This window comes from Phaethon lepturus, unplaced genomic scaffold (assembly GCF_000687285.1).
Source record: "Phaethon lepturus isolate BGI_N335 unplaced genomic scaffold, ASM68728v1 scaffold4813, whole genome shotgun sequence".
In the NCBI taxonomy this organism is placed as follows: domain Eukaryota; kingdom Metazoa; phylum Chordata; class Aves; order Phaethontiformes; family Phaethontidae; genus Phaethon; species Phaethon lepturus.
Window position 1 is genome coordinate 9726 of NW_010529568.1, and position 23403 is coordinate 33128.

At 35.6% G+C, this 23403-nt stretch overlaps 1 protein-coding gene across 1 annotated transcript in view; it reads left to right on the forward strand.

Annotated features, from left to right (window-relative positions):
- The window catches only part of LOC104618391 (transformation/transcription domain-associated protein-like), a gene marked incomplete at its 3' end in the record, with an annotated part of 39984 nt that overhangs the window by 9159 nt on the left and 7422 nt on the right, over window positions 1–23403 (forward strand). Inside the window, exons 10-28 of the mRNA XM_010283970.1 lie at window positions 509–605; window positions 965–1103; window positions 4060–4138; window positions 5168–5402; window positions 7314–7641; window positions 7764–7861; window positions 8510–8704; window positions 9118–9309; window positions 10957–11122; window positions 12366–12622; window positions 13494–13694; window positions 16136–16287; window positions 17508–17707; window positions 18466–18683; window positions 18814–19011; window positions 19696–19956; window positions 20909–21070; window positions 22303–22399; window positions 22845–22966. Coding sequence (XP_010282272.1) covers window positions 509–605; window positions 965–1103; window positions 4060–4138; window positions 5168–5402; window positions 7314–7641; window positions 7764–7861; window positions 8510–8704; window positions 9118–9309; window positions 10957–11122; window positions 12366–12622; window positions 13494–13694; window positions 16136–16287; window positions 17508–17707; window positions 18466–18683; window positions 18814–19011; window positions 19696–19956; window positions 20909–21070; window positions 22303–22399; window positions 22845–22966 — 3397 coding nt within the window. The remainder of the gene's footprint in view (window positions 1–508; window positions 606–964; window positions 1104–4059; window positions 4139–5167; window positions 5403–7313; window positions 7642–7763; window positions 7862–8509; window positions 8705–9117; window positions 9310–10956; window positions 11123–12365; window positions 12623–13493; window positions 13695–16135; window positions 16288–17507; window positions 17708–18465; window positions 18684–18813; window positions 19012–19695; window positions 19957–20908; window positions 21071–22302; window positions 22400–22844; window positions 22967–23403) is intronic.

Consider the following 23403-nt stretch of genomic DNA (forward strand, 5'->3'; position numbering starts at 1 on the left):
AGCCTTGTGATGTTGCAGATTATGGGCGCTGCTTTTCCTGCTTCAGAGAGAGATGATTCTAAGGAGCAGCAAGTGGTGCTGAGCAGGGCAGCAGGAGTAAGATCTCTGTCTTTCCCTGTCTGCCCAGATGATCGGAATAAGTGGTTGAAGCTTGAGACAGACAGACAAGCCTATGGGAGGGAATACTACTTGGAGAAAAAAAATTGCCCCAGTTTGGGGAATGGATCCAAATGTTTGATGCTAATGTATTGGCTTGGCTTTCTGCAGAAAGCTGAGCATTGTATGGCTGCCTCAGGGCTCTGCGTTTCTGCTTAGAGCAGAAACTAGATGCTGGGAGTTTGAATGCCAGAGAGCTTGTTGAAAATAGGCTGTCCCATGATGATTTTATTTCCTTGTGAAGCAAGAACATCACTACAAGATGATGTAATTTGAAATGTCTTTGAATTTTCTGAACTAAGGTATTAAAGAGGAGGAACAAAATCGTAACCACTGTTCAATTTAATTTCAGGCAACATAAACTTTATAACAAGGAATTGTATGCTGATTTTATCGCTGCTCAAATTAAAACATTGTCTTTTTTGGCTTACATCATAAGAATTTACCAGGTAGGTTGCATTTTTGTTCCTTTGCTGCTCTTAGTGCAACAGGTTGCTAGTTACTTTATGGCAGGCAAGTGACCAGCATGACTGCAGTGCATCAGAGCTTGGAGAGAAGAGCGTTTGTGTAGCAAATCTGAAGACAGGGCTATACTTTGTTGTCCTTTCAGAAGTTCGCATGTGAATGAAAAGTAAAAATGTGCCATTTCCCCTGCCCCAGGCATTTATGGAATGAATGTTGTATTTTATTTTTACAAGTAGATTGCTTAAAGAGAAACAAGTGAATTTTAATTGAATATTGTTTTGCAAATGCAAAGCTTTAAAATACAATGTCATAACAATTGTATTCATGTTATTTTTTGTTATAGGAATTAGTGGCTAAATATTCTCAGCAAATGGTAAAAGGAATGTTGCAGTTGCTCTCAAATTGTCCAGCTGAAACGGCACACCTCCGGAAGGAGCTTCTAATTGCTGCTAAGCACATCTTGACAACAGACTTGAGGAGCCGTAAGTAGCACTTTCTGAAAATTTATCTATAGACTGGAAAGATTTAAACTATTTCTGTGTCGAAGAGATGTATTGCTTACTATTTGTTTTGGACTATTACCTACTTCTGATTGTTTTGGGAGTGGGTGTGATTTTTTTTTTTTTGTGTGTGTGTTGTTTTGCCTTTTTTCTTTTTTCTTTAAAAAAAAAAGTCACCTGAATAAGATGGCATACTGAACAAGTAGCTTTTCTAGCTTTCCAAGTATCTATTGTTCCAAGTAATTATCATTTGATGATAAACATTTGTGTTCATTTGTAATTGTGCCTGCAATTGTACGGATACTTTAAAATTTTAATCTGTTAACCTGAGTGGAAGTAGTTCTGTCAAAATGTGATACGTATCTTTGATTCATCTTGTAGTATTTGCCTCTAGCAGAGGAAAGCCATTTTTGGTCTGCCTGAATTAACTGGGTTTGGTGGATATGTTCTGTTTTGGCAGAATTGCAAAATTGGAGATGAATGTACTTTGCTAAATACTAACTTCTGTCTTTTCATCTTTACTGTGTGGTCCCCTTTCTTGTCCTGCTAACAACAATTATGGGGCAGTGTGATGTCTTACAGGTGTTGTTAGCTTGCAAAAAAGTAAAGCATGTTTCCTAGTTCTGGAATTTAATGTTGTGATAACATGGAAAGCTGTTTCTTTGAATATTTTTGTAAAGAAATTAGCTTAATTGTTTTATGTTTCTCAGCCTTTTCTTAATTCAACAGATGAGTGAGGTCTTAAAGATATGATGTTCTGCATCCTCTGTGAACTTCAGTGTTTTGGGTAGTGGAGGAAACTTCAGTTAGTGTCTCCATTGGAGGTATAAAGAGCAGTGTGAGCTTAGCAATTCATTGCCCTTGGTCAGCTGGCTGGTGTTGTAGCATACGTGTTGCTAATGCATCCCTCCAGCCCTGCTCTTGGCTACCTGGCAGCCCCCAAGTGGATGTAGAGGAGGAAATGCTTAGAAACGTTAAGGAGAAGAGGGAACGTGGTTATCGCAGAAGGAATAAAGAGTGTGAGGGAGAGAAGTGGGACATAAAGTATGTGGAGATCTGTAGAAGGTAAGGCTTTGGTCATTCTGCTGGTGCAGTTCAACTTATTTGGAAAAATGAGTGTTGAGGGAAGTGCTGTGCATTTGTGGGTCTTGCCATTGGCATTAATGTTCTCAGTGCAATAATCTTTCAAACTTAGTCTTCTGTGTTGATTGAGAGTTGATGAATAACACCATGTATTTTACTGTGATGTATTTTGTCATCACTGTAAAGACAGCCTCTATCTAAGAATACTTCATATCGGCAAAATATGGTATACACATAAATATTAGATAGAGCTTTTAAAAGCTGGCTTGGAAGATAGAATGCAAATTGAATTTAGCAACCTACCTGTTTTCATCCCTATTAAGACATTTCTGTTGAGAATTTTAACTGAGATGTCCATTTCAAAAAGCTAGAATGGCTTGTATGATGTTTCTGAAATTCTAATGACTGAACATTTCTTAATTTCAATGTAAAATATTCCTATGTTATGAAGTTTAACAGTGTGAGAGTTCAATCAGTGGTCTGGTATAAACAATTTATTATTACTTGCTTTGCTTTAATTTCTCTTACTAGCTCAGATTAAGAGTAATAGCACAACACAGGTATATTAACGTTAAATGTTTTCAGTACACAAAAACCTCATTGCTGTTTTTCAGTTTGCATTTCCTTTTGCTTTTTTTTCATTGTCAGGAGTTGTGTCTTAATCTCTTTGCTGTGCTAATACTAGTGCATCTAAGACTAATTCCTTTTTTCAGAGTGGTTTGATGATCAAAGGCAGTTCCTTTCCAATCATCTTTTTGACTCAGCTTTTTTCTCCACAGTTGGTTGTTGGCTATGACTGAATTTATTCCCATGTCATGACTACTGTGGTTGCCTTGTGAAATAACTGGTTGTCCTTGCATCTGAAATCTTTATTCCCAGTCTTTATTTGCTTTTTCTACTTTAAGTCTTCCAGAGCTCTACCTCCCTCAAAAAACAATGCCAAGGCTCTTCTATCTTCCTTTGTATTTTTACAGAATGTGACATTCTCTTAAAAGCAAAGACAGCTACCACGTTGTCCCTTTCATTTGAGTGGACCTCACAGATTCCTTGTCCCTTTTTGATTTTATTCAGAAAATGCTGGATTTTTTATCTTTAATATTGTTTGGAAATTGGTGGAGAATGAAGGTTGCTGGATGCTCCTCTTTCTCTTTATTTGACTTTTTGCTTATTTGTTAATAAGTTTTAGCTTGTTGCATTATTTGGAGGTGGGAGCAGTTAATCCTTTCTGCCATTTCCATCATCTGTGTTTAGGATGGAGTGACTTAATCAATTCCATAAACTTACTGATTTCTATATTTAAAAAGAAAATGCTTCTTTGGTCTTGCTTTGTCACTTGACTTTGTTGCTGAATTTTCCTTTTCTTCCCTGGACCCCAAGTTGCATGTATTCCTCCTTACATTTTGGGATAGAGCTTGTATGACAAGATGCCAGACAAAGTAGAGTTGCGTTGTACAGTGTTGCCTGAACTTGTCCTTTCCGGTAACTCACTAGTTATATTTAAGAAGTTCTGCAAAGTTGAAAATAATATAAGCATTTTTTCGCTGTCCAGCTGTGACTGTTTTTGTTGTATCAGTGCTGTGGCTTTGACTGTGTACTGTAATGTTACTTAAGGGGCAAGTGTCAGTGGAGTTCATAGTCACAAGAAGTTAATTTAAAGTTTCCTTGTAAATGATGCTGCCTCTTGTAAGCTTCAGCAATGAATTTTATAATAAAACCACTTTCTGACTTAGGTATTTAAACCTAAGTTAAGTGGTATAATTCTTAACTGTATTGTTTTGATTATTTCCTGTGCCAATCACTATGTATAGCTTTTTCTTTTTTCCCCCTCACCTTTTGTTTTTTTTTTTAATTATAGAATTTATTCCATGTATGGACAAACTATTTGATGAATCTATACTAATTGGCTCTGGATACACTGCCCGAGAGACACTGAGGTACGACAGAAAGTTTGGAATAGCTCTCTTGAGTGCCTGCCAGGGCTGGTTTCTTTCAAGGTTTATTAATATTTACAACAATGTCTGTATAGGGTCCTAAGTCTTTGCTTTAAATAACTAATTTTATTAGATTCTAATATCTGCTGCTGTAAAGAGTGGTTGTTATTTAAAAATTTGATGGTGCAGCATGGTGGTGTGATATATGATAAAATATGATAAACAGGTGAATGAAAACTATGTCATTTTTTGGATTGCAAAGCACAACCAAAGCAGTGGTCACAGTGAAATCAAATCAGTATCTTCCCAATATTTCCCAAAGCAGCCTAAATCTTGTGTCCAGTGTAAAATCTGAATGAGATTTAAACTGTTTTGTCAATAAGTACCTTAAAACTTATTAATTTGCAATTGAAAGAAAATAAATGGGGAGAATACTTACTTTCTGTGTCTTCAATAGTCTACTAGTTTTTAGGTGCTTTTGCTGACCGAATTAAAAGACGTGAACTAGGACAATTACTTCCTCTTCCTTAAGTATCAGGTGTATCTTACTGACAACCAGTGTTAGATTTAGAAGTATTTGCTCTGCTAGATGCTTAAACCTGGTATTTGAAAAGAAATGATAAAAAAATTCATCAGTTTTCATAACTGCTTTTGAAATCATGAATCATCAATGATTAATTGTGAAACAGCTTACCAACACTGCTTAAAATGTGGCTTAAAACATGCTAATTTGCTCTTAATGGTATGTAGAAGGAAAGATGGGCTGGGGATGTTCAGCAATGGGGGAAGCAAGATCAGAGACGTAACATTAGTGTTGGGGGACAGATTAATGCATCTTTGGTTAGACTGTACATGTTGTAATTCTCTTGTGTAATTGAAAGACTTGTGAACTCTGGATTTGCATATAAAAATAGAAAATTTGGATTTACAGTCTCGGAAATAGCTCCAAGAAGTAATTATTGGTGAAGTCCAATTAACAAAAATTTTAATTGTCCTCAATGTGTTTTCTTCATTTCTTGTTTTTACTGATAGACCACTTGCATATAGTACACTGGCAGACCTGGTACATCATGTCCGTCAGCATTTACCACTCAATGATCTCTCCCTTGCTGTCCAGTTATTTGCCAAGAACATTGATGATGAGTCGTTGCCTAGCAGTATCCAGACAATGTCTTGCAAGCTTCTGCTAAATTTGGTAGACTGTATCCGGTCTAAAAGTGAACAGGAAAACGGAAATGGTAGAGATATTCTTATGAGAATGCTGGAGGTATTGATTTGTTTAAAACATTTGATAATAAGTTGAATATCCTGTTTTATAGTATGTTGTCAATCACACTTCTCCTTTCCTCAGAAATGAGACTGTGTAGGAAGAGTTGGCACACCGTATTTCATTTTAATACTTTAGAGACAGGCTTTTTAAAATGCTATGCAACTGGGATAATATCTTGAGTGTAGTGGAGATGCGTTGCCAACTCAGCTTATTCATTCAGTGACTTGTTTCAAAGCAGGAAGCTGTATGTCTGTGATGCTGGGAGTAGCTTAACTGTTAACTATTTTTTTAAATTTTCTTTTAAATTTTAGTTGTAATCTTTTTTGCCCCACGTAAGGGTACGTAAGAATGGTATTTTTTTTAATGCCTTCTGGCTATACGTGTGGGGGTTTTTGTTTTGTTTTTTTAAAACATGAAAGAGGTTTATCTCGCAGGTCCTTGGCATAGTGAAATATCTGTAGTTTCAAGACCTACTGATAGTTTTTAAGGATTGACTTTATATGGAGGATTTTTTGAGGGCTTTTGTTTGTTTGTTATTTTTAAAATTGGGGATGCACCCAGAAAGCTGTCATCTATGGTGTAGTACAAGTGGAACTCTGTGCTTGCTGTAGCCAAGTGTTTAATGGAAGAAGGTTGCCCAGTGTTTCTCCTGCCACAACATAAAGATGCATTCAGTTGTAGAGTAAAACACTAGGGCAAACACTGGTTTAATAATCTCATTTTGGGATGTGAGAGCATGCATTGAAATCTAAACCAAACTGGTGTTAGCACTTTAAGACAACTGAGGAAGCTGTATGGCTGCTTGTTTTGGAAAGGGAGATCTAAGAATTCTGAATGTAGTGGATCCCTTCCATCTTTGACCCTTCTCTGTCATTGACAGACTGTCGTGGTTTTGAATGCACCAGAGAAGAGATTTAGTTATTTTAGTCATCTCCAGATTATTTGGTATTACCCCTGACTTTTATTTTTCTTTAAGGTAGCAGTAGCTTAGGGAATGGCTTTCGTCCTAAATACGAAATACAAGTGATCATGCAAGTGAAACATCTTGACGTTATGTATTGTAACGGGTCTTTTATTCCAGATTTCTCCAACTGAAGTAGCTTTCTAGTGGGGTTTGTCTTTCAAATAAACTACTTTTTTTTCCCCTACTTTTTTAAAAAGCTGTAATGTAACACAGTTTGGTCATTTGTTTAGCAAATTAAAATTTGTAATAATATGTGAATTCAGAGAAGGTACACCTAGGGAAGAAGGGAGTGTACAGAACTGTGGTGGTAGTGGGGAAGTGTCTGAGCAAGCCAAGCAGATCGACGCCTTGAAATCTGGAAAGTATGGAAAACTTTAACTGAAACCTTGTACAACATGTCCCTTGTTTTGTATCAGCCAAGAGGCGGAAGTGCTGGGGACCGCTGTTATGCAGGATTGATGATTGCTTTCTAAACCTGATATGCTGCATAAAATACAACTTAAACCTATAATGTATATATATTTTAACGCATCTGACATATATTACATATACATCTGAAAAATTCAAGCTTTTTATGCTTAATGTTAAATATTTATAGTCTGAAATATTAAGTCTTATTTTTAAAAATAAATTCAAATACCTTTTATTTTCAAATTAAGTAGAATTTAAGTGAAATCAATTTTTAGTTGATGGTTTTACTAGTTTTAAGCAAATATTTTTACTTTTGGAACTTCTTAAAAATAAGAAAACTATTTCGTTCATGCACTTAAAAATGTGTGCTGTCATTTGAACAACTTCAGAAATACTTAGTTTTAAATTTTATTGATCTCAGTATGCTGACTTGAAGTATTAGTATTATTAAATTTAGAATTCCTTTTGAAGAAGAAACTTATTTTCTTTTTTCTTCCCCCTCCCTGCTCTTTCATTTGCTCTTTGTGCTCTAGGTTTTTGTTCTGAAATTTCACACTATAGCACGATACCAGCTTTCTGTAATTTTTAAAAAATGCAAGCCACAGTCTGAACTTGGGGCTGCTGAAGCCGCGTTACCTGGAGTACCGACAGCAGCAAATGCGGCACCTGTTCCTGTTCCATCTCCTGCCCCAGCCACGCCAGTGGCCCCTGCACCAGTACCCGTATTTGAAAAACAAGGGGAGAAAGAAAAAGAAGATAAACAGACATTTCAGGTCACAGATTGCCGAAGCTTAGTAAAAACTTTGGTCTGTGGTGTCAAGACAATCACATGGGGCATAACATCATGCAAAGCTCCTGGTGGTAAAACTGAATAATATTTAATTACGTTTCTCTTTTGTAATGCTACAATTAAAGCTCTCTAGTGTGAAAGCAAGTAGTATTTTCAATAGATAACTACTGTCTTATTCTTTACCTTGTTTCAGAAGCACAATTCATTCCCAATAAGCAGTTGCAGCCTAAGGAGACTCAAATCTATATAAAATTGGTAAAATATGCAATGCAAGCTTTAGATATCTATCAGGTATGTAACCTGGCCGCATAGCACTTTTATTCATACAGTTACTATGTGTTAGATCTTCTAATAAGGATTTATTTGTCAGCTAAAAGACAAATTTCATGTGTACTATATTTTCATTAAGTCTTTAATTTCCGGACCACAGCTACTGGGAAATTTTATGAATTTCAAACTACTTTTTACTTGCAAGGAACAAATTATTTTTTTAACATCCGTTACTGTGTGTGTTTATGCAGGCAGGTCAGACTGAAGATACTTGTCTTTCATGTAATGGATTAAATCTTTCCTTCAAAGAGATAGTTTAGCTATCAATTGAAGCATTCGTATGTCTATGTTTATCTTCTGTAGTTACACAAAGTACTAATGAAATGTAAATGTACATGTTTTGGAATTAAGTAACCTTACAAATGTACTGTGATATCTCCTGCTGTTGTCTTTTCCCGCTCCTGACTTCATGGTTTTAAAATCTGTACTGAAAACACTCTATTTTAATATTTTTGTTACTGTTGGCTCTCGTGCCCAACTTGTAATTTTATGGGATTTGCATGTGAAACCTGTAAAATCTCAGTTTTTTTCAAAAGATACTTTAAGAATAGTGGGGAAAAAGTTACTCAAATTCTGTAACCAACATACGCGTTTTCTAAATTGCCATAGGTCCAAATAGCAGGAAATGGACAGACATACGTTCGAGTAGCAAACTGTCAGACAGTCAGAATGAAAGAGGAAAAGGAAGTCCTGGAGCATTTTGCTGGTGTGTTCACAATGATGAACCCTTTAACTTTCAAAGAAATCTTTCAAACTACTGTTCCGTATATGGTGGAGCGAATCTCAAAAAACTATGCTCTTCAGGTATTATGTTTTTGTTTACTTTTTTCAATTGATAATAAACAGCCTGTAGAAAATAGCTTATGCCTTGAAGTACATAAGGCTGAAGTGGAATTATAAATAATAATGTTGAAATGAGCATGCAAGATTTGAGGCAGTCTATAAAAATACTTTGTGAAGATGGATTTTCAAAAGTTTTCCAGACTAAGTGATGCAATACAAACATGAGCACTTCAATTTAGAAGGTACGAATAGACTTTATTCTTGAAAAGTATTGAACGTTGTAGAGTTCTTGTTTTGTTCAGGTGGTTGTGTTAATGTTCTGACCTCCTGTTTTACAGAAAGCAATTTGCCTTATTTTTTTTTTTAAATGGGTAGTGCATTTGCCCCTCTCTTCATTACAGCAACAACAACTCCTCTGTGGTTTCCTTTTATAGATTGTTGCCAATTCCTTCTTGGCAAACCCTACTACCTCTGCGCTCTTTGCAACTATTTTGGTTGAGTATCTTCTGGATAGGCTGCCAGAAATGGGCTCTAATGTGGAACTCTCCAATCTGTATCTCAAGCTGTTCAAGTTAGTCTTTGGCTCAGTTTCCCTATTTGCAGCTGAAAATGAACAAATGCTGAAGGTAAGGGTCATTTGTGTTAAAAATGAAAAAAATTTGTTTTGACTCAATACATTCTTCAGATTACATCTGAAGAAACTCTCAAGAAACTTAAGAGTTTTACGCTCTCTTAAGATTTGATAGTCTTTGTGATGTACTAATTCTGAGTATGACTGATACATGCTTGTGGTTTGATTAGGATTGCCGTAAACCCGTGTAACTTCCCGGTCAAGATATGCGTATCTTCTTGCATATTTTTCCCCCCTTTGTTTCCATCTTAGCTTAAGACTTTTGCTTAGAGTGGAGTCACTTTTTTGTGTTGGTGAATCTTGTTCATTCATGTCCTAATTACTAACATGTACTTCTTGAGTTAGATATTTCTGCGCTCTTGGAAAGTCTGGATTAAGGAATGCTGTTTTTTCTATTGACAACATATTGTCTATGTATTCCAAGGGTCTGTTTATGTTGATGAGATCATCTCATTATTCAGTGAGTTTAGAAATACTGAGCTTGAAGCAAGTGTGTCCTTTTCTCATAAATTAACAGCTGCCTATATCCAGAAGAAACATTAAGGTATTAATTAATTGAATGCTGCTCCCTTTCTCATAATTTCTCTCCATTTCTCTTCCTTCTACCTTAGAATAAACACAATTTCTGATACAGGTAACTGTGTGTTAATGGTTTCTGTGCTTAACGATTTGTTACAGCAGGATTAGTTCGTTTTTCTGGGTAGAACAGAATAGGGACTACTAATTTTCCAGATTCTTTGGAAGACAAAAGTAATATGAAGCAATATTCGTAATTAATATGAAACTATATTCATGTATAATCTTGCCTAAATTCTTCTCATTTGTCATCACAATCAAGGTCATTTGGATTTTGTAAGTTGGAGATCCAATTTAAAGAGTGTGATATACTACCTTCAGAATTTCATGCTTCTGTTACGTTTTTGTTTCAGCAGGATTGATGATATGGGCCTTGGGTAGACAATTTAATTGAATGATGAAGGCTATTTGCAGAATTTGCATAGCAATGTGGAAAGCTTTTAGATGTTAATAAAATCCAGAATTATGTCACTGTTTGTCCCTGATCTGTGAGAATCCATGTATTTTTCAACTATTTTTAACGATTCCTGCAAACTGTTCATGTCCTCTGCGCTAGAAAGGCCACCAGTTCTTTAATCATTTTTTTTACTTGAAAAAGTTTGCTTTCAAAGTGGAATTTTAGCAATTTTAGCATCAAGAATTAGTGATGAAGTTAGATCAGGAGTGAATCAATATTGTGAAATGTCTTCTCATTCTGACACTTCTGACTTCTGCTACACATCCCTGTATTTCTGTGGAGCAAATATTTTTCATTGTGTCAGATTTGCAGAAGGTTTTTTGTTTTAATACAGTTACTGCTTGGAGTAGCAAGCAGACTTGATCATTTGACTAACGTGAAAGCAGGGTTTAATTAACTAAAGAATACTCTAGATGCTTGATCCTATTCAAATATATATTTACTTTTTAACAATTCTTCAACGGCGGTAGAAAATTAGCATGGTATCAGAGTACTTGGAGTAGCTGAAGGTTTTTGATCTGAAAAACTTGCCTCATGCTAAACTCTTGTACAGTACAATGATGATAAAATTGATATTTTATTAATCTTCAAGCTTTATTTTTTTTATAGCCACATTTGCACAAGATTGTGAACAGCTCTATGGAACTTGCACAGACTGCCAAAGAGCCCTATAACTATTTCCTGCTGCTCAGAGCACTGTTCAGATCTATTGGAGGAGGCAGTCATGATCTGTTATATCAAGAATTCTTGCCGCTGTTACCAAACTTACTGCAAGGTAGAGCAATACCGTCTTTCCCCACCCTAGTTTCTGATCTTTTTTGTAAATAGTAGTAATAAAGTTATGTTATGTAATTAAAAAAAAAAAAAACTAAAGCCCTAACCCTGATAAATAGCTTCAGATTTTCAGTTTAGCAGTTGATTAAATATCTTGAATGTGGCTTATTTTCATTTACTATCAGCTGCTTCAGGCTCCATAGATTTGGCTGCTTCACAATTTCTGCTGCTTGTTTTTCTGCTTTCCATTGTGGAGCTGTTGGGTTTTTTTTTTTTGTTTGTTTTGTTCATTCATTTTTTTGCTATGGGTAACTTGAGGGATAGCATAAAGCATTGAGGGATTAGAGTAGTAGGAGAAGCAATGTTGCTAGGCCATCACTGGTTTTGTGGGAAGAACATAACAGAGAAGCTCTCGTCGTTCCGCAGTTGAGGGCATTTGTGTGTGTCTGCAAGTGCGTGGTAAATATAAATGCAAGTAGTGCCAGTTTGCAGAAAGAAATGGAAATAACAATCAGTTTGACTAACTGAGCATTTGTGCTTGCAAGGAAAGTGTTCCAGAGATACTGAGGATGAGCAAGGAAAAATAGAGAACTACTTAAACCGAAGGACAAGCTAATAGGAACAGTTTAAGGAATGTGAAATCTTTTGGTTCCCATCTACAGCTGTAGGGGAAAATTTTATTTTAGTTAGTAAATATATATGTTATCTCGAAAAATTGATGTAAAATACATGTCAGTATGGAAGTGCTAGCTAGGTTTATGGGATATATGAAATCTTGATGGGGGATAAATAAGTTGGAGAATGTGTTTAGTCTGTATGGGACAGTGAATGCACTTGAACTCATTTAATGTTTCTTTTCAGGAGGCCAGATATTTTAAAAACAAATTGTTCTGTGTGGATTTTTTTTATTGATACAAGGCTGAGGTTTGAGCCAAATTATCTTTTTCTGGTTTCATCCATTGTGTTCAAATGCTACTTCATTGAGTCTAATATTAAATTTTAGAATATGCATAGGTTTTTTTTTATTAGGTGTGTACCTACAAAAACATTCAGTGCATAAAAACCTTAGATGTAAGTTATAATGATGAATGGTATTGTATTTTGTAAATGCGTTATTTACAGATATGAGCTTTACAGAGTTTAAAAATGTCAGGTTATTCTGAATTTAGGAATTAGTGATTTTTTAACGATAAACCGTGGACTGTCTTTTTCTTTTGAGTGTATAACTTCTCAATGATTTTCAGGACTTAATATGTTGCAAAGTGGCCTTCATAAACAACACATGAAAGACTTGTTTGTAGAGCTCTGCCTCACTGTGCCCGTTCGACTGAGCTCATTACTGCCTTATCTGCCAATGTTGATGGATCCCTTGGTGTCGGCTCTCAATGGATCTCAGACCCTGGTTAGCCAGGGCTTAAGAACTCTTGAATTGTGCGTGGATAACTTGCAGCCAGACTTCCTGTATGATCACATTCAACCAGTTCGAGCCGAGCTAATGCAGGTAAACTTGTTGTTTCCTGTTAGACCACAAGAGGTCATTAATTTGCTAAATATTATTAGAAATTTTTATGAACCTTTTGGTTTTAAAAACTTGAAAAAATCTGTCAGAACCATACCGGTCTGATTTGTATGTAAAAGGCCAGTTGGTGGTGTGCTATTAAACTGAAAACTGAGAAATTTAGAAGTGAATTAATAATTTCTTCTATAGCCCCTGTTAAGGGGTTAAAGTTAAGACCTGGGACTCAATAACAGGAATATTACTATGTTTAAGATGAGATGGTACAGAAGATTGTGAAAATTTGTTAATTTTTAAAAAACAAAACAAGAAAAGCTAATTACCTTCAGCGTATCACAATTGACAGCCATATGAAATCTTATACACGGTGAAGACAATATGTGCGAAATTTGGAACAGTGCTTTAAATGTGGTTATTTCCCCTAATACAGTGCTTGCATACACGTTATCCTTTCATATTTACTTTATTTGCTTTTTGTATTTCAAAACTAGCTCTTTGAGATTAATTCACTTCAGCCTTAACTGTTCTGTTTGTTTTTGTTTTGTTTAATTCATAATGTTGTTTATCTAATATTAGTGACAAACTTGAAATTATATTTCAGTGTGGCAAAGATTTTGTAGCTGATCACATTAATCTAATCTAAAACTGCACTTAGGACCACCTTTTTATAAAGCTCTTGAACTTCTGTGATCAGAGACTGCTTTTATTCAGTCCAGGTAAATATTTTCTGGAAGTTATGCAGGATCAATTACCCAGGTTCAAGAATAAGTGTGTTCCTTGACATTTTTTCACGTTACAACTTGAAAAATTTTGAAGTGAGACTAGTCTGACCATCTAACATTTAAAATACTTACAGGCTTTGTGGCGTACATTGCGCAATCCTGCAGACAGTATTTCTCATGTGGCTTATCGTGTACTTGGTAAATTTGGTGGAAGTAACAGGAAGATGTTAAAGGAATCACAGAAACTACAATATGTAGTCACAGAAATCCAAGGACCCAGTATTACAATTGAATTTTCAGACTGTAAAGCATCCATTCAGCTCCCAATGGAAAAGGTAAGGGCTTAAGTTATTTTCTGGGCTAAGAAACTGTTTTACTCTGTTTTCCTTTATTATGGATTTTTTGGAAGTTTGTTTGCTTGTAGAACCTTCATAAAGTCTGGGGCATGTCTGCCAGCACCAGACATGAGTTAATGAATATCTAATGTTACAGAATTTACATAATTAAAAGTAGTTTTTAGGATCTCATGCATACCTGATATTTTTTTAATATCCCTCCACTTAGACAAAGAGATTTCTAATTAATTTACGTTGTAATGAAGAAAGAGAATCGAAGCCTACTTATGTATTTGGGGTTTTTTTTTGTTTCATGTAATTTTTGAGGTGCCAAACCTGGCATGTAAAGTACAAAGAGTTGTTTCAGAAATCACTGCAAAGACCTTTTTATTCTTTTTTACTATGTAGTGATCAGTTGAGAGTCTCTATGTAAGGCAGGTAGACCTACACTAACTTCTTGCTTCATATTGACATACAAAATTAGCAAAAGCTTGTCAACCTGTTATTTCTTTTATTTTCCCTTTAAACTCTTTTATGTGTCACCCCCAAAATAAAAGATTTAAACATGCTGCTCTGCTTTTACAAAATAATAGGTTAGGGAGCTAAACCGGCACAAGTAAATGCTTTCTGTGCATTTTTGTACCCTTCCTAACTTCTGGTGTACTGCTTAGATCAGGAGCGGGAAAATACTTTAAAACGTCCCTGTTTTCTTTTTGTAGTATACCAAAAACTTACTGTAGAAATTCCTCAGTGATGATTATTCTAATGACTCCGATGATTTGGTTTTCTTCGTTGTCTCTAGGTTGGATATAATACTACTTAGAGCTGCAAAACCTCTTTGTACTTCCAGTGGCTTTCATCCAGTAATCTCAACATATCACAAATGCTTAGTTCTCACTAATTACAGCAATCTAATCTATGTCTATGTCTTGGGATCTAAGAGTGAAGCTGGATTCTGAGTTAATTTGGCCTGTAGATTTTTAATACTTACTTTTTCAATTACACTTTCCTAAGTAGGTATGATCTGAATGTAGTAAACAATTTTCTTCACAGGCAGCTGGCTCTCTTTGGCTCCATATAGCCAACAGACTTAAAAATAGCTTGGAAAAATGATTCTTAAAATGCAGATAGCTTTACCGATTTCTCCTCTGTATTGAAATTGATGAGTTGAATACATATACTGTAATTGCTGACATTTTCCTATTCCGCTAGGTTTAATTCACACCAAGTTTTCCAAAGTATTCATGCAACTAACGTGTTGGTTAATGGTATGGAACGATCTTCAGCTTCTTGGTGTTGACCAAGAAACAATGTTGTCTGCTTACTACTTTGTACCTATAAAAAGGGAATATCAAATTAAAAGGAAGAAGTGGAATAAATTGAAAATTAGAAGTCTGTGTTTTCCTCTTGGTGCTTTGGTAGTCTTCTGTGGTCTGTGTAAAACTCATTGTTCTTTTTATTGAGATGCTGATAAGGTTATTCAAACAGTGATGGGATGACAGCTAGTTAAGTCAGTAAGTAGAAAAATGGTTTTCCTGTCAAAGAAGGAAAATGCCCACTTCTTTGTAGCAGAGCCTTTTTCCGCATAATCTTTTTTAAGCATAGATGGTTAGATTTTATTTACAACTGATCAGATATTGAAATTCCTTATTTTGTGCACCCCAAAACAGTCTTTATGTGGGGTTTTTTTTTTTGTTTTTTTACTTAATGACTGTCTCATTGGCTTTTACTTTCTCCCTTTCTTTTTTTTGGCGGGAAGATAGACATATCTAGCTGTGTTTTATATATATACACATATATATGCAAAATAGAAATTTTCCAAAAAGATGTACCCCCGTTTTCATTGCTTTCCTATCTTAAGAGATCATTTGAATTATTCTCAAAGTATTAAATAGTACTCTCTTCCTTTGCAAGAAGATTTATTTCCATTAAGTAAATGGTGTTTAGAAGTTGCTTACAAGGACTTTGCATCATGTATGATTTAGCTCTTGAATTGCATGGAAAATATGGCAAAGTAATTAGCAAGATATAACTTTTTTCAGTACCATTTATATATGTGTATAAATGCATTATATACCTACAGTATATAGGGATTAGGAACAGCAATTATTGCTGGAGGGAAGGTGAGGAAAATTTTCTTGAGGGGGGAGAGGGAGAATGGGGGTGTACCTCACTCATGACTTTCAAATGCTTTCTAACCGTGGAAATACATGTACCTGCCGTGAAACTTTGCATTTATAAAAGCACAGCAAATACCATAATAGTTGCAAGTCCACTCTTGCAGGCATTCTCCGCATTTTTTAACTTGGGCAGTCCAAATTGTACATACTTTTAGGTTACTTTTAATATGTATTAAAGATACTGTTCCCTTGATTGATGACCTTGCTGTAAATATTAAGAACAAGAAGTATTTGGTTACTGTTGTCTTTTTTTTGTTACAGGCAATTGAGACTGCTCTGGATTGTTTGAAGAGTGCTAACACAGAACCGTATTATCGGAGACAAGCGTGGGAAGTAATCAAGTGTTTTTTAGTAGCTATGATGAGTCTGGATGATAATAAACATGCATTATACCAACTTCTTGCACATCCCAAGTATGACAATTCTTTAAACATAAATGTGTATGTAAAATTTATAGTGTCTTTAGAATAACCTAAATTAAAGACAATGGTTTGTCTAGGCATTATAGTCTTCATGGGATTTTTACCCACTGGTTTATTCAGGTTGGATGGGCTCTGAGCTACCTGATCTAGTTGAAGATGTTCCTGCTCATTGCAGGGGGTTTGACTAGATGACCTTTAAAGGTCCCTTCCAACCCAGACCATTCTATGATTCTATGCTTCCTTTTAAATCGGTGCCGGACTTTCCAGCAAGAGGAGTTTTGTCAGCATATTATTTAATGCCAATGACATGTGTTAATGCTGCATACTTTAATTTTCTTCCCCTAATCACAGTCCAATGTAGAATCTGTTACATATGATCAGCCATTTTTAAAAATAAATAAGTTTAGTTTAATATATTTAAATAGTTGGAATATTCTGGTGCTTAATTGCATCTTAAAGATTAACTTAAATTGCGATGTTTTGTACGTATATCTAAGTTTTTACTGAAGTGAAAGAGAAACAAAACTCAGTTTTATTTAGTGACCAAACTATAGCATAGTCAGCCACATAGCCTATGTTTGTCTTAGTGTGGGGCTTTTTATTGAATTTTTTTACATCTTTCAGAATTTTAGTCATTGCTACTTAATGAGTTTATTGCTTTTAGACAGCTTTGATGTCTTTGCCCACACAGTGTGTGCTGACTTTGAGTCTTGCAGTGTAATAAATGTAGCTAAAGTGTACACTAGCTTTATAATTTGGACTTGTTAGACTTGACATAAATACAGCTTTGCAATGAATAGGTTTTGTTGGGCAGTGATTTGATAAATAATGTTAGTCTTTCAAGATTAAAATCAAATGTCATTTTAAAAAAGGGGAAAAATGTCAAAAATATTGAAAATGACATTCTGTAATTGAGTTGCAGTGTGATGCCTGTATACCTATTATTTGTAATATATGTGGCGTCTTCTGAACCACTGGCTTTAAATGTTCCTGATGAAATTGAGCTATCCATCATGTTTCAGACCAGTGGTTGACAAAATTAATATAGACTGAGTGAACTGGTCTAGCTCTATCAAAATGAGGGGACAGTGGGAGGCGGAGGAGGAGTTCGATATCGAGAGCAAATTTTAAATCAAGTACTTGATGATGCTCATGATTGAGCTGCCAGTACTGCAGTTTAGGATTATAGTGAACTTAATTTTGTCTTTCAGCTTTACGGAGAAGTCCATACCCAGTGTGATTATTTCGCATCGATACAAAGCTCAGGATACTCCAGCTCGTAAAACGTTTGAACAGGCATTGACAGGGGCGTTCATGTCAGCAGTCATCAAAGATCTGCGGCCTAGTGCTCTACCTTTTGTAGCTAGCCTAATCCGCCATTACACAATGGTGGCAGTCGCTCAGCAATGTGGTAAGTAAAGTGGAATAGAGATTATTTGGACTGTTGTGAGAAGGCTTGGAGAAGTTTATACTTTTTCTGATAGTAATTTGTTTTAAGGAAATAGTGATATTGCCGTTGCTTCTGTGTAGATATGTTGGGTTTTCTTGGATGGCTGGATTACGTTCTAATTCTATTGAGCAGTGAAAAATTAAGCAACAGTCACCTAATAATACTTTTAAAATGCTACAGCCAATGAAATAATTACAGCTTGGAACACTTTGTATTTCCAGAGCATTTATGTAACTTGCTATACACAATTATTTTTGCAGATGGTCTTTAGTTGATTTGTTTCCACTTGTGGTTTTGAAGGACCGTCAGAGGAACTAAGAAAATATTAAAGTACTGCAGTGTCTTGTATCTGTGAAGTAAACTTTTTGTTTGGTGTTGGACTGTATGACAAGTAATTTGGGAAAAGACATGTTATAAGCATATCACTCCTCATTGTCACATTAATGTAACTTGTATTTTTATGATTCTTCATTTTAATTAAATCTTTTTGCAGTGTGTAGTCTAGTGCATAGAAGAAAATACTCAAGCAATCTTTTTTTCTTCGAAGAGTGAAGAATGCCTTACAATCCAATTATATGCAAATAGACAGAGTGCTTACTGGTTTTGGCATCAGCTAGTCAGAAGAATAGTAAAATCTGTATGAAAGACTATTCATATTGGAATATCCATTGTTTTATCTTTTTTCTTCTCTCTCTTTTCTTCCCCAATACAAATCACAGGTCCATTTTTGCTGCAGTGCTATCAGGTTGGAAGCCAGCCCAGCACAGCCATGTTTCATAGTGAAGAAAATGGGTCAAAAGGCATGGATCCCTTGGTGCTTATTGATGCCATCGCAATCTGCATGGCATATGAGGAAAAAGAACTCTGCAAAATAGGAGAAGTGGCTCTAGCAGTGATATTTGATGTTGCAAGCATTATCTTGGGTTCAAAGGAAAGGGTAATATATATAATTTCTAAAAGCAAAAGTATTTAAGTTATCTAGTTTCAGCCAATGCAGTTTTCCTTCTAAAATTTTGGAGGCTACCAGGGAGCAGAAAAAGCAAACTGATACGTTTCTTTGTTTCCAGGCTTGTCAGCTTCCTTTGTTTTCGTACATTGTGGAACGTTTATGCGCTTGCTGCTATGAACAAGCTTGGTATGCTAAACTAGGAGGTGTTGTGTCAATTAAATTTCTTATGGAACGACTGCCGCTAATTTGGGTCCTCCAGAACCAGCAGACTTTCCTGAAGGCACTTCTCTTTGTTATGATGGATCTAACTGGAGAGGTATTTAATGAATGAATTATATCAAATAGTATGGGGGAGACAAACTTTTGTTCTTAAATTCACATAGAGTGAACTGTTGCCTACGAATCTTGATTTTACTTAACTTCAAAATGTATTGTATCTGTGATAGTTACAAGTGAATTTTAGTCATTTTAACTTAAACCAAGACTTGGAAGTTAGCAGTGAGGTCTGTTTTCTCCATGTAACTTTGCCATAGTTGTTGGAATTAGACTTGCTTCTTTCACAGTGGAAATGTGTAGGTCACATTCAGATCAGTGAAAGAAAAACAGGTTTACTTTCACTTGTGTGAAACACACTGGGGTTTTTTTTATTTCTGTGTTTTAGGTGGAAAGGTGTTCATCTTACCAAAAAGCTGTATGTAGCTACAGAAACCTAGAGAATTGGCTGTTTGACCTTGTGTCAGTTGTGAAACATACGGTGATAACATTGCTACGGGTTTTCCAGCACCTGAGTTTGTTGCATTGCACACTTTGCATTGCAGCTTAGAGTTCTAGAACGATTGGTGGGAAGACGAGTTGAATATGTGTTCTGTTTAAGCTTTATGTTTTTAGCCATTTGCAGAGGATTCATCAAAATCAAATGTTAAGTTTGTTCATGGGTAATGTGTAGATTTGTGGTATTTGTTCCATACTTATTGAATAAAACTAATCTATGATACCTTAGGTTTCCAATGGAGCAGTTGCTATGGCAAAGACCACGTTAGAACAGCTTTTGATTAGATGTGCAACTCCTTTAAAAGATGAAGAAAAAACAGAAGAAATCCTAGCAGCACAGGAAAAATCTTTCCATCATGTAACACATGACCTCGTTCGAGAAGTAACCTCTCCAAACTCTACTGTGAGAAAACAGGCAATGCATTCGTTACAAGTACTTGCACAGGTCACTGGAAAAAGTGTCACGGTAATTATGGAGCCACATAAAGAGGTAAACAGAAATATTGAAAGTCCAAGTAAGTTTAAAGTTTTTTACCAGTTTGCATTTGCAAAATGCTTTCTGAGTGCATTTTCCCACATTAGTGAATTAAGTTCTTAGTGCTTTGATAGCACATGTTTGTCATTTGCTATGTTTCATTGTTCTAAAATACACTGTGGCTGAAGTACTACAGAGATTAATACAAACTGTGCGTGACTGCTTAGCCAGTATTGATAGTGCCTCCAGATTGATTTACTTCCTGAAATTATAGATTGCTCGCCCTGCCACTACTCAGATAGAGGCTAGGCCAGTACTGCATTTTGAACCCCAGTTTTGTGAGGCATGTTGCTCTGTCTTTCCTTATACAGAAAGAGTCTATAAAGATCTAAGCTGTCTGAAATAACTTTTTGCTAGATACTCCTTAAAGCTAATAGTATTCATTTGCTTGAAAGACAAGTAAACACACTTATGAAATTATAGATGTCGTTACTTTAATTTGGGAACGTACAGAGAAGACCTGTAATTGATACCTTATTTTGCTACAGGTGTTTGTGGAGAGGAGTGAGAAATTGGTGTAATGAAAAAAACTTACATGAATGTTTTAATTTTTCTGATGTTTTAGGAGCTTAAAATATTCTTGTTTCTTGATTTGAACATTCGAAATGCTTAAGTCTATGAAATTTTTAAAAATGTTTGTAACATGTCAAGTTATTAAATATAATAGATCTGTTACAGAGAATATGTTATAATTATAGATACTGAGTTGTTTCATTAACTGACTGTGAATTAAATTAATTCAGAGAAAGACTTTCCTTCTTGCGTAGTGATTTCTAAAGATGTACATCTGAGACACAACAGCAAATGCATAGAAATATGCGGCCATGACTAATGGTGCCTTAGTGGCTAGGTCTGTGGGGTCATTTGGATAGGCTGCTAATTTTGTCATCTAAATTACATTCTGTAGGTTCTCCAAGACATGGTTCCTCCTAAAAAGCATTTACTTAGGCATCAACCCGCAAATGCCCAGATTGGCCTGATGGAGGGAAATACATTTTGCACAACGCTGCAACCTCGGTTGTTTACAATGGATCTAAATGTCGTGGAACACAAGGTTTTCTACACAGAGGTACTTTCTTTTTTATGTTGTCACATTTGAACGTAGATACTTAAGTACTGTCATGGTGTTAGAACTGTCATGGTTAAAAATAACATGTTCTCTGTGCATTTTAAACTTCACTGACATGTAAGAATTTTACCTTTTGAATTGTGCACTGAGGAAGCGGTCTGCCTTTACTTACAACATAATAGCTCTGAGCTAAGCAAAATGCTGTAATGTGTGTGAAATATATTAAATGAACTTTGGTGTTATACTCCTAGTCTATACTCCTAGTCCTAGCCCTAACTTTCATATTTAGGTCTTGTTTTATGTACAGTATATGTATTAAAGAAATTGTTGTAGCACCAAAGCATAGATACTGTTTGTTAAGGTTTCTGAGTCCCTAACCGTTTGAGAAAAGTCAGAGATCAAACTAGTCTGTAGATTTAACTTAGAGAAACTGTCTAGTCCCTTGATTTCCTAGCTGTGTTGTCCAAACATAAGTTCAGTATGGGCTACAGTTGTCAATGCAGAGGATCCTCTGTTTTTTCCTGAAGACAAAAACAAAGTGCTGTGGATCAAAAAAATTGCTGTAAAGGTGAGAGAGATATATTGTTATTGTGAAGATTTGAATCTTAATTTATTGAGTTCTTGGTTATGGGTGCAACCTGGATATTGTTAATTTGGATAATTTTATTTCTAATAAAAACATAGAAATATATTGGAAATACTTGCCTGCAAAGAGGAGAGCTCTGTAGGAGAGAATTGTTTTTCTGGGTAGTGATCCATGACCATTAGAATTACTGAAGACTTTTTCAGCACATTGTTTTCCCTATTAATCTCTTTCTGTTCTCTTACCCCTTTCCTCAACAGTTTCAGTATGATTACTGTCATTCAGGAGGCAAGCTTTTCTTTAGACCGGTTCTTTTAAAGTCTGCATTGTATGAGCTGCCTGTTTGCAAATAGACCACCACCAGCTAGGTGTTGGCCAACAAAACTCAAAAAGGCTGATTTTTGCCTGCCTTGTCTTTTGTGGCAGTGCTAATGGGCTCTCTTGCCCCTGGCTAACCACTGGTTTTCATGGGAGTTTATACCCTAACGTTGAGTACAATTTTTGCCTGTTGGTGAAATTTGGGAATTGATTAGTGTGTTGGCATGAACTTTTCTCTTTGAGGAAATAAGGCTCAAAATGTAACTGATAATACTGTTCCAAACATGATTCACAATGCTATGCTAAAATAATTTTTTTATTTTTTCCCTAGTTACTGAATTTGTGTGAGGCTGAAGATGCTGCCTTAATGAAACTACCCTGTTACAAAAGTCTTCCATCGCTTGTACCTCTTCGGATTGCAGCCTTAAGTAAGTAAAATTTCCTAAACAAAATTTGATGTAGACGTGTCCTTGTGAGCAATGGCCAATGATCTTGGTCTTCCCAAGATCAACAGAAAACCTGAGAGCTTGAAGACTGCTGACTGCTCTCTAGAGGTCACAGTTTAATGGATAATAATGGGAAAGTATCACTGCTTTCTTAATGACTAGGATTTAGTTTCTGAAACAAAGCCAAAATACTTTTAGACTAATTATCTTATATAGCATTAGGAAAACTTTAGAACACTGTTAATAGAATTTCCATTCTTTTACTATTTTATGATGCTTGTTTCTTTTGGCAAAGCATGCTGTGTTTTAGCTGTCTGTAATTTAAGATGAAATAAAAGAAACTTGAAGAGAATAAAAGTAGAAATAGTTGCCCCCCCCTTTTGAGATTGAGTTAACAAAGAAAACAAATATACTTTGATATTTGCAGATGCTCTAGCTGCCTGCAATTACTTGCCTCAGTCGAGAGAGAAAATCATTGCTGCACTTTTCAAGGCACTGAATTCAACAAATAATGAACTGCAGGAGGCAGGAGAAGCATGCATGAGAAAGGTTAGTGTATTAAAACAATGATGCTTTTGAGACTGTTGTTCTCCCTGGTCTACTTCCTTGTTACAAAGCTTCTTGGGCAAGATCTCTATAGGGGATAATGGCTGCTCTGTTAAGTTTTTGTTAGTGACACCAATATAATTAAGTTTCTGTCAGATGCGGTTTTTGGGGGTTTGAACGTAGCCATAAAAATCTTCTGTTTGAAATTAAGCATTATAAGCTCTTGGACAAGGACCATGGTATGTTTTTCTGTCTGTCCAGTCTTTCTGTTTGTCTGGTCTTTGGAAATACATCTTCTTTTCCAAATAAACAGTGTAAGTCCTTCCCAGCAGTTTTGCAAATGTGCATGCCTGGCTTTATTGTAGCTTTTCCTGTGTCTCTTCTTTGTTCCTAAAAGGAGTGGTAGAGACCTCACACTTGGTTTTGGAAAAGTAAACCAT